The sequence below is a fragment of the Silurus meridionalis genome, chromosome 15, assembly GCF_014805685.1.
Source record: "Silurus meridionalis isolate SWU-2019-XX chromosome 15, ASM1480568v1, whole genome shotgun sequence".
Lineage (NCBI taxonomy): Eukaryota > Metazoa > Chordata > Actinopteri > Siluriformes > Siluridae > Silurus > Silurus meridionalis.
The window spans coordinates 12,645,781-12,659,045 of NC_060898.1; the positions used below are offsets into that span (position 1 = coordinate 12,645,781).

At 35.9% G+C, this 13,265-nt stretch overlaps 1 protein-coding gene across 3 annotated transcripts in view; it reads right to left on the reverse strand.

The window, feature by feature from the left end:
• The window catches only part of rai14 (retinoic acid induced 14), a 68,095-nt gene that overhangs the window by 26,274 nt on the left and 28,556 nt on the right, over positions 1-13,265 (reverse strand). For all 3 annotated transcript variants that reach the window (XM_046867858.1, XM_046867859.1, XM_046867857.1), the window contains 3 exons: positions 4,702-4,832; positions 2,376-2,464; positions 764-828 (listed from right to left, as the gene is read on the reverse strand). In XM_046867858.1, the coding sequence (XP_046723814.1) occupies positions 764-828; positions 2,376-2,464; positions 4,702-4,832 (285 nt within the window). The remainder of the gene's footprint in view (positions 1-763; positions 829-2,375; positions 2,465-4,701; positions 4,833-13,265) is intronic.

Consider the following 13,265-nt stretch of genomic DNA (forward strand, 5'->3'; position numbering starts at 1 on the left):
TGTGACTTTCATGTCCAAATGCTCAAACCGCATACTGTCTTGGGTGAAAAGGAGACTACAATACAATACAATCATACAGTAAAAGCAACCTGATTATACTACTTATGAAATTAACCTTTAATACTGAGTTTTGAGGACCTTAGAATTGGTATAAGCAAAATTGTATAAGTGAGTGTTTAAAATAAAAGTTTCCGTGAATTGTGCACAAAACATTTTATTAACATTTAAAAAAGGCGTGCAGCAAGTATGCAGACAAACTCTCCGTTGTGAGACATTGCTTGCTTTCGCCCACACAGGGTCTACACACTTTCATTGCAAGGTAGCCTCTAACTTATGCCTCTGATGAATTGACACTTTGTCTAAAAAAAAAAATAATATTAATAAAAAGTTATTGATTCTTATGTATTACTGTAATGAACCTTTTTTTTATGATGCCACTTACTGATCACAGATATCTGACTAGAAGTATACTTGTGACTCCTTGGTAACCATAATTGTTAGTACATTAGTTACTGTAATGTACAAAATATCAATTTTTTTTATCACATAAACAGAAAGTAAATAACATCCAAATCAAATCAGTTCATATTAAAACAATGGATATAAAAATAAGCTGAGATACTGTTTTGAATAGTGCAGTACAAATCATTAAGAATTAAGAAAACATTCAGGACAGTTTTGAAAATAAGCATGTACCTGTGAATTGAGATCAATTTAAACTCTACCTGCAACCAAAAAGCGGAAATGCATGACACTGCTTTACCTGCACGAGTTTTTTGGCACATTCCTGATGATTGTTTTTGGCAGCAAGGTGTAAAGCACTAGAACCTAAAACAAACAGGAAAAAAAAAACAAACCAAAAAAAAACCATGAGTTGAAGGTATGAGGTAAAAACAACTGAACTATGTATGGGAAAACATTTTACAGTGGAACCCGGTTATGTTGATGTCCTAGGGGGTCGCCAAAAAGCATCGAGGTAACCGATGATCGAGATAAACGAAAATCAAAATGGCGGCAATATATTAACGTGCGTGAAATTTCTTTATGTACATGATGTGTGTTAATAAATGAGAATGTGCATGCACGTGTTTTTGAAGGTTTTTTTTACACAACAGTGTTGCCGCGATTTGTTTGATGAAGGCATGCTATAAAAATACATACAGTACTTTCAGTACATACAGTACATACAGTAAATACATACAGTACAGTACACCCCTTCAGCGTGTCAGGTGCTTTCTCGGCCGCTTTCTCTGAAGCTCCGCTTTAATCGCGCACATATGGTGCTCGTTTAGCATCATCACCAGCTCCTATTTAAACTTCCACACTCTCACTGTCCATTATTGTTGGTATATGTTGGTTCACGGCGGTCGTTGTTATCGCTCATGCATATCCCGGTACATGCCTTCCCACCGGCACTCTCTCAACGGCTGCGCTTTTCTTCCCAAAGCGCACCGCGGATTCCCCCCGATCCTGCCGTTGTTCATTCTATGCTTTTGCTGCTCATCCCACGTTCCGGGCCGCCAGGCGCGGCTTTCGCCTCCCGTTCATCGCATAACATTTAACAACAAAAGGCATATGTGCACTAACTAACAGCAGAGATTCACCAGTATACAATACAACACCTGTAGCAGCTGTAAGCCTTGATTTTTCCGCCACTTCCGCGAGTTCTTCTGCGGCTGCACCGAGATAACCGACGTTAAATGGCAAATTTTTTCCCCCTTTGTGCTCGAGATATCAGGGTTCGGCGACATAAAACCGTCGACATAAAACCGTCGACATAACCGATAAAAAATGCTTAGAAAAAGCAAGAATTTGGCAGTTCCACTTCAAAAACGTCGACTTAAATAGGGTTGTCGAGGTAACCGAGGTCGAGATAACGGATTTATATTATATATATATATATATATATATATATATATATATATATATATATATATATATATATATATATATATATATATATATATATATATGTTTTGGGTTTTTGTGGATTTTACAAGTGATTTCTATAATTAAAAAAGAGCCAAGAGTAAAACACATTTTAATTCTATAGTACAGCAAGTACCTACAATAAAAAAAGCATATGTGGTAAATGTGGTATTTAAAAAGAATTGTTGTACATTAGATTTAAAAAACACAACTTGCATGTAACAATTTCTTAGAATGTCATTCATTATAATATACATTATACAGACTATTAAAAGAACTTAATTGTTCACAATGGGGACATCAGCAGGGAGATTTAAGCCTGTTCAGAAGATTGTGTGTCAGTAATTATGTGCTGCTGTAAGAACACAGTATGCATTTAAAAATCCATCAAGCCAGAATGTGGGAAAAAATACAGAAATTGCAAATAAAATCAGCATAGCTCAAACCTGAAGCATCCATTAGAGATACATCAGCTCCGTGGGCCAGGATGAGGGCAAGACATTCTGCTTGACCCCGAGTGGCTGCAATATGTAGACTGAGAGAGAGAGGTGACACACACACGGACACACACACGGAGACAGACAGACAAACACATACTTAAAACATGACCATGAAAACATCAAGATTCAATAATATATTTACAGGCTGTATTTAATACTAGAATATATGAATTAAGAGAGGGTCTACCAGAGCAGTTAAAGATTAACGGGTTTGCTGAAAAGGACTCGATTTCAACCTTGACAATCATGTAAAGTGATTGCTTTTTCTTCTATACAAGGAGAATCAAAGCCACACAGACTCGAGCCGTAACACGACTTTATTTGAAGCTTTTATCTTTCTTTTTTATAAATTAAGTACTAAAACAGCAGTGATCTGGTCAGCGAAGTATATGATTAGAAAATGATTAACAATGGTGTCTGTTTTTTTTGTTTTTTAACCAGACTATTAATTATTAGAAGTCAATTAAAAACACATTTGACATGGGTTTGCGTTCTGATGGTCATATTTTACATAACATTTAGATGGTATCTGGCAGACACCATTACCCAGAGTGACTTGCAAAAGTGCTTCGAAGTCTCCATCAATAAATACATTATTATGCTGGTTTACTAGGAGACAGACTAAAAATAATAAAACTCTGTTGGGAGACAATGCAGTTAGAAAAACAAGTGCCAATTTAGTTATTACTGGAAGAGGTATGTCTTTAGGTGTCCGTTCAAAATTTCTAGTGACTAAGCTGTTGGGATCGAATACAAGTTCGTTCCACCACCTGGATGGCAAAACATAAAAGAGTCTGGACGCCCGTTTGCCTTGTAGCTGAATAGATCGTGAGACCAGCCGAGAAGCAGTTGAGGATCGGAGAAAGCATGGTGCATTGCTAGTCAGATAAGACCTGAGAAGTAGAGTGGTACTGGTTTTTTTCTGCCTTTGTAGGCAAGCATGAGTGTTTTAAATCTAATTTTGGCAGCTACCGGAAGCCAGTGCAGGGATATTAGCACTGGGAACATTTGGAGGAACTTGAAAAGGGTTGAAAACAAATGCACATTTTAAATTTGGCATTCATGAAAAGTCCTGCTAGCTGAGAAACATGGATATTAACCTATTTTTTTTTTGCATGAAAATAAATATCATGATCAATGATAAGAGTATAATATTGTTATTTATTTATCTATCAGTAATGTTCCAGCTTGTATGCATGCATTCACATTTACCACATATTTAACAAATCAGTGGACATAGAGTGGTTCATCAGCTGTGTCTTTTCCTCATTATACCATGTAACTGTTGCTGATTTATTCTTGATTTAATGCAGGCTGGATGCATCATTGACCTGATGAATTTTGTCCTTAAACGAAAACTGCTGCTGCATTTCTAAATTTCTCTTTGAATTTGAATTTTTAGTTTGAACCTGTCGGATGAGGCTTTCACAATGATGTCAATTTGAATTAGACAAGCAAATTTCCAAACATGAATGAATATAAAGAAAGTGGTCTGAGACAAAATCTATACAAAAGGACAAATATGACTTGTCAAACAGCTATGGCAAAAGTAATAACATCCTATAAATAAAGAGAAAAAACATTAAAAAATAAATTAGCAAAGAATGCAAATGTATCATTTAATTGTTTTTTCCTTCCTGCTCTCAGTAAGCTTTTGCCCTTTATGGAATTTTGTGAGTGTGGCTAAAAGTAAATAGGCTTTGCTGTATAATGTATTCCTGTCTGGCATTTATTAGCACATGATAAGCTGTGGCAAATCAGGAAGGGATTTATTAAAAAATAAAAATAAAAAATAAAAACTTAACAAAGAAACTTATCAAGATTGGAAAATGAGACCGAAGAAGGTTATTAAAGGAGAACACGTTTTGGAATCTTACAAGATGAGCAATTCACTTCCCAAGAAAAGGTGCAAATGAAAAAACCTCTATGCAGGTTGTAATGTGTGAACCTGGCTGCCAGAAAATAAAGAAAAAAAAAACCCTGATCTTCACTGAGAATTTCAGCTTTCATTTTCACAGCTTAAAAATCTCCCCCAGGTTCTTCTTTTTTTATTCTTGATCCTCGTTTTTCAGCTCGCTCATTAGTACTTTTAGTGTGAGTGCCATAAAAGTGCTTTAAATGTAAATGAAATTGATATTAAATTTACAAATTCTTGAATAAACCTACTACAGACTTGTGCTATGCTGAAACAACATTAGGACAGAAAACACAATTAGGAACGTCGTTAAAATTTGGATCACTATTAAAGGCCTGTGGTACTCTATATACTCACGCAGACTTGCCCTCGCCATCCAGTTTTGTGGCACTCGCTCCTTTCTTGGCCAGGAGGGTGGTGACCTTCTCCGTCTCTCCATGCTCCACTGCACTTAGGAGACGCTCATCATTTTTGCTCCACTCGTTGCTCTGAAAAACATCACAGATTATTAGTAGATGCACTACTCTTTTATTATTTAAATAAGTGACCAATATTTTATATGTAGATTGATTTCTCCTTGCTAAACCGTTTTTCAAGCGCGTCCTCTGAGCAACACTGCTTCTTCACGAATATGAAGTAAACAACACTACGGAGACCGAGGCATGCCCTGGGAGTCACATAAAATATAGATTAACATGGCAGAGGTAGAGCTCAATCTTCCCACAGACAGAACATCTGGTTTTCTTTTTTTTTTTTCCCCCCACTACAAAGGCTTGTTTGTGAAAGGGCCATGCGTTAGAAGTCAAAAGGCACTTAAATAAATTTACGATTTGTTGTCTTCCTGAACTAAAGAAATAAAAGTGAACTCAATTTGCAAAATAAGAAGACACGTTTTTGAAACGCATAATATACAGTAGACCACATTTTTTAATTGGCATGGGAAAGAAAAAGTAAGTAAAACTACTGACAAAGAATAATTACCATAATTGTTTCAAAGTGCACAATGACGTAATTTATGAAAATATTGATAATGTCCAGTTCGCATCCAGTCCCCACTCTCAGGTATTCGTATTGCTTAACTTTTAAATGCAAGTTGATTTTAGGCTTTATGTAAGGTCACAAAGCACAACACAGAAAATACAATGTGTGATTGATGATGATCCAAACAGAAAAAGAACATGAATCAGCATGAAAAAAAAGAACACATCTGGTCATAAAGGACGCAAAACACACACAAAAACGGTCATCCACTGAACACAAGAACTACAGAAGTGAAAGCAACAAAGGGTCAAAGAATTTTCCTGTACAGAGCACCAAACGCTGATTACATATGACCCGAAAATCCACGAGGTGTCAAAATGTCTTTTCTTAGACATAGATTCAAGGACATTATACCAGATGGCACAGCATCCAACAAACAGGACCTGAGAGTTGGTATATGACCAGTTGACATGGCTCTGCCTTTTATTTTGGACTTCAAGTATGTTTATAGCATCGAGAGGAAAGCAAACGAGGGGGGCAGCCAACAAAACATGGTGGTTTCTGTTAGTGTGTCACTATTTATGGAATGTAACAGGACACAGCTAGCTAATAGGACATGGAAAACTCCCCACTCTATTTTATACCCAGCTTTGTGCTGACCTGTGGACTAGAAGCACAGATCAGTTGGTGCAGCAGAAAGTCAGATGCAAATCATTTGGTTGGGACTGCAGATTATAGTGTAGAACGTTTCAAATATGCTAGTTAAACCCCAAAAATCTATCATTCCACAGTCAAACATATTATTACTTTTACAGTTAAGGGCTGGAGTAGTACTAAGAAAATGCAAAATGTTCATGTTCGTATGGAACTATATATATATATATATATATATATATATATATATATATATATATATATATATATATATATATATATATACACTGTATATACTGTATATACTGTATATATATATATATATATATATATATATATATATATATATATATATATACACTGTATATATACTGTATATATAAAATATTAAATGTGCATTATAAATGTGTGATTGGAACATGGAAGAGTTTATAACTCCTGCTCCAATGTCAATCTTTTTAGATTCACATTAATAAAGTATAGAGAATATGCAATACAGAGTTTTAAGGTAACTGTTGAATGCAGAATTAATTTAATGTTCAAAAATTAATGCTAAGTAATTGAGTGATATTGATAAAATGCTGGTGGAAATATACATGGTTATTCTTCCTATTTACCCTGTTCTAAGAATTAAAGTCATTAAATTGTAAAATGATGGAATCTTAAAATTAACTATCTGGTTTGTGAAGTGACGGTAAATATATGAAAAATATAGTGTTTTATAAAAGACATTTATTTAAAAATTTCTTTTATTTCTTCTTTAGCTAAGAACTGTATCTTGCGTGTCTTATTTTAATCTTCTTTAGGTAAAAAAGAGAGTACAAAAAGTACATTTTGGCTGATTGGCTACATTTTAGTTAAGGATTATATTCCATTTTAGATTCGATAACAAAGTACATGTGAACATAACAATAAAAACAAAGAGCATATACTTTCAAATATCCCTTTACATAACACTTCATACATGCCATAAATCCACCAACATGGTCCTTGCCTCAGAGGTAGATAAAAATTGTGCAAAGAAAAAAAAAATTTCAATAAAAATAAAAAAATCTAATGAACTTTTCCACCACCATATACATTTAATTATCACTCGATCAATGTCAGGGCACAGTGCTGTAATAGTAACAGAGTGAGAAATCTAAAGTTACTGAAGGCCACAGTGTTAATAGCGCAATGGAAATTTCAGTTATCTATTTATATTTCCTCACATCACTCAGCTTTTCTGCTCTGCTACATCCCGGCATGTGTGGAATAGGTGTAATGTAACCTAGCCTGCCATTATGACCTTTCAGTGCCCTCCTTCACCTTACATCTGATCTGTAAACGGGGGAAAGACGGCTAACTGCACTTAAGTAATCCGGAGCATCCCCTGACTGCCAAATAAACCCTGCAGTCCTTTGAGATTCAGCAGCTGCACTGTCATTAAGCCATTAGAGTCTAATAATCTAATCCAATCACAATCTAACAAAGTGCAAAATAATAACAATAATAATAACAACGATCAACAATAAAATAAATACATTAAATTCAAACCAGTTTTAACTTCATCAAAAATCTCAGTGTTGACCACTGCAGACCGGGAAAAAACAGCTGCAGTTTTAGAGACGCTCTGACCCAGTCGTCTAGCCGTCACAGTTTGGCCCTTGTGAATAACTTGTTTAAAACAGTCTGTGAATCATATTTAGCTTTTTTCCCCAGATATGGTATTTCTGCAGCATTGCCTTTAGGCTCAATCAGGATTTCCTCCCTCACCTCCTGTATTTCATGTTTACCTCACACCCACACCATGAGGATGTTGATGTTAACAGATTTATTTACTGAAAACTATATTAAGGCATGCGTAAATATGAAGTGTGAGGCTTAGCACCAGCTGTAGGTTAATTTAATCCTGCACTGCATGCTGTGCTTTATGCATTCTTCCAATGGATTGTCATTAAAGACGGAACACAAAGCTACACCGAAATGCTTTTCGTGAAAGAAAGAAAAAAAAAAAAAAAAAAAGACATGATTTGTGATTGTTGATGCAAATGTCCACAAGGATTTTTCGACTCATTTGTTTTTGGCTCAGAGCTTGCACGTTTTTTGTCTTTTCCATTATTGTTGCATGGTTTGTGCAATAGGCCGACAACATATGGTTGAAGAGTATAAATGCTCTTATCTGCACTTAAAGCATCCTATCTGAACAGTCGCCCATACCCAATCTGAGCATGAGAGCCGACTAGAGTGCTTATAATTAAATCAGAGCAGAGACTGCCTTTCTTAAGATTCTACTCCACTTGCTCAGACTGCTCAGCTCCTCTTGCTCAACCCAGAATGCACTTTGCTGGTTGGGGAACCTGCAAATTAAGCGATTATTATTATTACTTTTTTTTTTTTTTTTTTTTTAAATCATAGGCCTATTTTTGAGTGGTCTATTGCTCAACCAGGTGTGGAGGGAAAGAAATAAATAACAGCAAATAATCATTTTTAGTAATTGCCATTCATATATGTGTTCCAAGGATTTAGCTAGCAGGGGATAACCTAACCGAGCACTTGGAGCTGTGAATAGGGGCAAAAAGGAAAAAAGAAAATACATGCATCTTATTAGCTGACAGGTCTCAAATTCTGTCACATGTGAACTCACAGTCAGTGTAAGGGGAAAATAGATTCTGTACATGCAGATTTTTAGTTCTCTGTTACATGAACATAAACTGTACATAAGGAAAACTAGTGTACTTTATATAGCAGCTAAACACATTCATGAATACACTATAATGGAAGGTTTGTGGACACCTGGCTATTAGATTCATATGTGCTTTGTGAGCATCCTATTTAACATTTAGTGTCTATTTGCTGTTTTGATAACCTCCTCTCTTCTGTGAAGATGTTCCGCTGGATTTTGAAGACCTCAACAGCCACTCAAGACTTCCAATCCAACCCATATCTTAATGGAGCTCACCTTGTGCATTTTCACTTTGGGCACTGTCATGGTTGAACAGGCTTTGGCCTTCTGATTTAAGTATAGAGAATATTTAGACATCCTATACAACTGTATGCCTGGAAGAACCACATATAGCTGAAAAAGTCAGGTATCCCAATACTTCTATCTTTATAGTGTATATCTTAGTTGTGCCTTACCTTAGCCTGTAACATCAAACTATCCTAATCTAGTTTTAGACAATGTTAGACAGCTGCTAATCTATACAATCAATAATAAAAAATAAAAAAAAAGGGATGGATTTGGACTGTAGTGCATGTCAACAGTATTCTACACTGACTCAAGACTACAGTTTGCTTCTGATCACCATCACTGCAAACCTCCAACATTGTTTATCTGTGATAAATAGACATTCGGTGCAACCCAATGAGGATGGGTTCCCTCTTGAGTCTGGTTCCTCTTAAGGTTTCTTCCTTATTCCTCCATCTTTGGGAGTTTTTCCTTGTCACAGTCACCAGCTGACTGTGACCACCAGCTCACTCATCAGGTACAAACTTACCCTTATAAAGAACATCATATTTATTTTTTATCACCACATTATCTGTGTAAAGTGGCATTGAGACAATGTTCATTGTTAAAAGTGCTATACAAATAAAAATGAATTCAACTGGAAAAAAGGTAAAATAATTCTCCATCTGATAATTGAAAAAACATGACCATACAGATTGGGCAAAAATAAACATGCACTTAGTGTACTATGCAGCCTGTGATGTAGCTCAGGAAAAAGGAAGATATGCAACTCAACACTTTATAAACAACCTTGACTGAATCAGTGTGTAACCCTGTGTGTAAGTCCCACCCTGAGTAATGTTAGTGCTCCATACAGGAAACGATATCCATTCCTCAATCCCACTTCTAATCTAAATATTTATTCTTTATGCTTATCTCTAAATGCCCCATTTCTGGTCAGATCTAAGCTAAAAACTAACAGTACTGAAGTAAACACTTGAAGTTTTGGGACCCTGGTGCATTTATGTTAAAAGCACTGTAAATCCATTTGCACTTAAACCTCATCTGGAAAACTACAGAAAGACTAGAAATACCATCAGGGAAGAACAAACTGCCTCCACCCACCGCTTCATGTAAACCTTTAACTGCTATCTGATTGAATTCTTCCTCAACACTGTGATTTTTAAGCCAAGAATAAACCAAGAGGATTGTCTTTATAAACCCCAAAATGCCGTCCTCCAACATACACACTTTTTAACAATGTTTCCACAATGACATCCTTTAAAAAATTACACATTTCACAAAAACAACCACACACACAATAATTTTCTATTCCACAAGATTTTTCACTCCAACCCATGCAAACCCAATCTTCATTATAAACCTCACTTTGTGCACAATAATGCTGGAACATGTTTGAGTGTCCTAAAGTGAAGGGAAAATTCAATGCAATGGCATCCGAGAACATCCTTTACAATTGTGTGCCTTTGACATTGTAGTAACAGCTCGGGAAAGAACCGCATATGGCTGGAAAAGTCAGGTCTCCCAATACTTTTGTCCATTTAGTGTATTTTAACTAGCTTTAAATCCAAAGTAATTAAACAAACATCAATAAACATTGAAAAGAAAAATCCAACACTGTAGTTACAACAAGTGCTAAACAGTAAGAAATAATTTTTACTTTGTTACTGCATTTAAATCACTTTTATAGTATTTTATTGGTTAAATTTAATGTTGAGAAATTTTTACTAGACCACATTTTAGTATGTACCGCCTTAGTTTTACTTACTCACTACATTTCAGAGAAACATGCTGTTCCAGCTACGCTGAAGTGAATACATTAATCGCGTTGAAGGTTCTCACTTGGAGCAAAGGTATTCTTCCTGTGTGTCTGTAACAATAGAAAGCTCTTTTCTTAAAATGGTATAATGATGCACTTTTACATTTAGTCCTTGAATAGATTCCACACCAAGAAGTTTTGCACTTTAGCTCAAAAAGATGTAAAAGGAGTAACTTTTCTAAAGTAATATTGCAATATGGGATTTGCACTTATTCAAGAACATTCTATTCATTGTACCACTTTCTAAAACATTACTGTAGCTAGGAAAATACATTTATAGCTACAATTTAGCACCCTAAACCATTACATTATTTTTTTATTAAAGGCAAACATTATAACATCTTCGGTTTAAAAAAACACCCCCTACCTGAATATGTCACCTGGGTATCACTTATGACTTTACAACTTTGTACCATTTATAATATTTACAGCTTTTGGCAGATGCCCTTATCAAGAGCATCTTACTTTTAATACATTAATATACCTGAGCATTTGTATTTAGCTAGTTTAGTAAATAAATAAAAATTCTCCCCTATTACAATAATTGCCGTGCTTTTCTACTATACATTTTCGCACCATCCATAACTTCACTACTGTACAGTATATTCCACCAATATTTATATTGTATATATCATACAACATTCATACTTGTACATAATATCATGTCATTTGGGCATGTTCTCCTGAAATCTATGCACAATCTTTGCATGCTATATTGTATATTACCTGCACCTTCTGTACATTTTTCACCCTTACCCCTGTACATATGGACCCCATATACTTATTTATCACACTGCTATTTATATATTGTAAATAGGCCACTTATGCGCTTCTGGTTAGATGATAACTGCATTTCATTGGCTCTGTACAAGAACCTTGCACAATGTCAATAAAGTTGAATTTAATCAAATAAATATAATGGCTTTAATTGGAACTACCCAGCTATATACTTTATGGTCAACCGTATGCAGACACCCCTACTATCGATCATATAACAGATGTTTTAGCAACTCATTAACAATCACTGCATACAATCAAGCATATAGACATGCTCTGCAAAAACACAAATTGGCAGGAGCATGAAGTGCTCAGTCAAGTTATAAGTGGCAAGGTCACATAATGTGGAATTTGTGCCCTGACCGATTTGCTGCAATCAAATCTAAATGCTATTACTGTGAAATGGAAATGTCTTTGACCAAATATCTTGAGTGGGGCTTCTGAGTGCTGATCTATATATCAATGCTCATGGTTTTTGAATGGGATGTCCAGCAAGCACATATACGTGTGATGGCCAAACATATTCCGGTATAGATGAAGTCAACTGTAAAGTCAAGTTCACAAGACCATGCTGGGAAACATCCGTTAAGGTTTCTTTTTTTTGCTACAACTTTGTCAAAGTGAAAAGAAAAATTCCCACCCGCTCCTAAAGAATTCCTACTGCAATTTTTAAGATTTGTTGTCCCTTAAAGCTAAACAAAACAGTGCTGTGCAAAATTGTTTTTGAAGCAATGGGTTGCAACCATCCAATTCTACTTAGCTAAGGTACAATCAAACCAACAGCAACTGCCACTTCAAAGTGAGGTGTTTGAGTCTATCTACCCTTAAATAGTGTTATCATATTTGCCTCAATCACTACTCAAAAACAGAGTTAGAACTACATGGAGAAGAATGAGGCGATGCCACTAAGGAATGATTCACACACACATTCACTGCATGCTACTATGGCAGCTATTTGCTTTAATTACATTTGTAGCTTTACAACTACAGCAAAGCCCTGTACAGTAGCTGCAGCAGAAATCTAAAGTGTCAAAATTCAGACACCGGACATGTCTCTGGTGATCGCCTGTATTTAAATGCCAAAGAGGGAAACGATTCCTTTAACAAAAACAGCACTTGTGCTGGAAGCTCAAGTTTCTGCACCTAAATGAAAGCCAAGTGGATCAAGTGCTCACGAAGCAACGATACGGCGTGTGAACCGGTCGGGGGGCTGTTCAGCTTTCAGACCAGCAGCTTCTCATGTTCCCAGGCTGAGGCAGTCCAGATTGAGAAAAGACCCGTCTTTGACCCGAATAAGTCTGTTTCATGTTCGCATTCACTCATTTGCTAGTCAAAATTTCTGATATGGTGGTAAGACTGTAGGGGGAGCATGAAAAAGAATAAAATAATTAATCTATACACTACACACAAGTGGCTTATACAACAAACACGTTTTAATGATGAAAACCATGATACCACTTTACATCTTCCAGTGAGCCACTCTCACTACTCATGAATATCATAAGCAAATCCTAGTGCTCATCAGTATGCTTGAGCTGACTTGCAATTGCTTAGAGTTGTCAATTATCTTCTCCCCCGATGTGTTCCCTAATTTGGTCTTGGGTAATTCTGACTGTCAGGCCAGCTATTCCCTGCCATATCACAGCCTTTAAATACCTAGTAGTGTAACAATCCCATCCAAGAGATGTAAAACAAGCCAACTACATTCAAAATGCCATGCATGTGGTAAGCTCATTATGA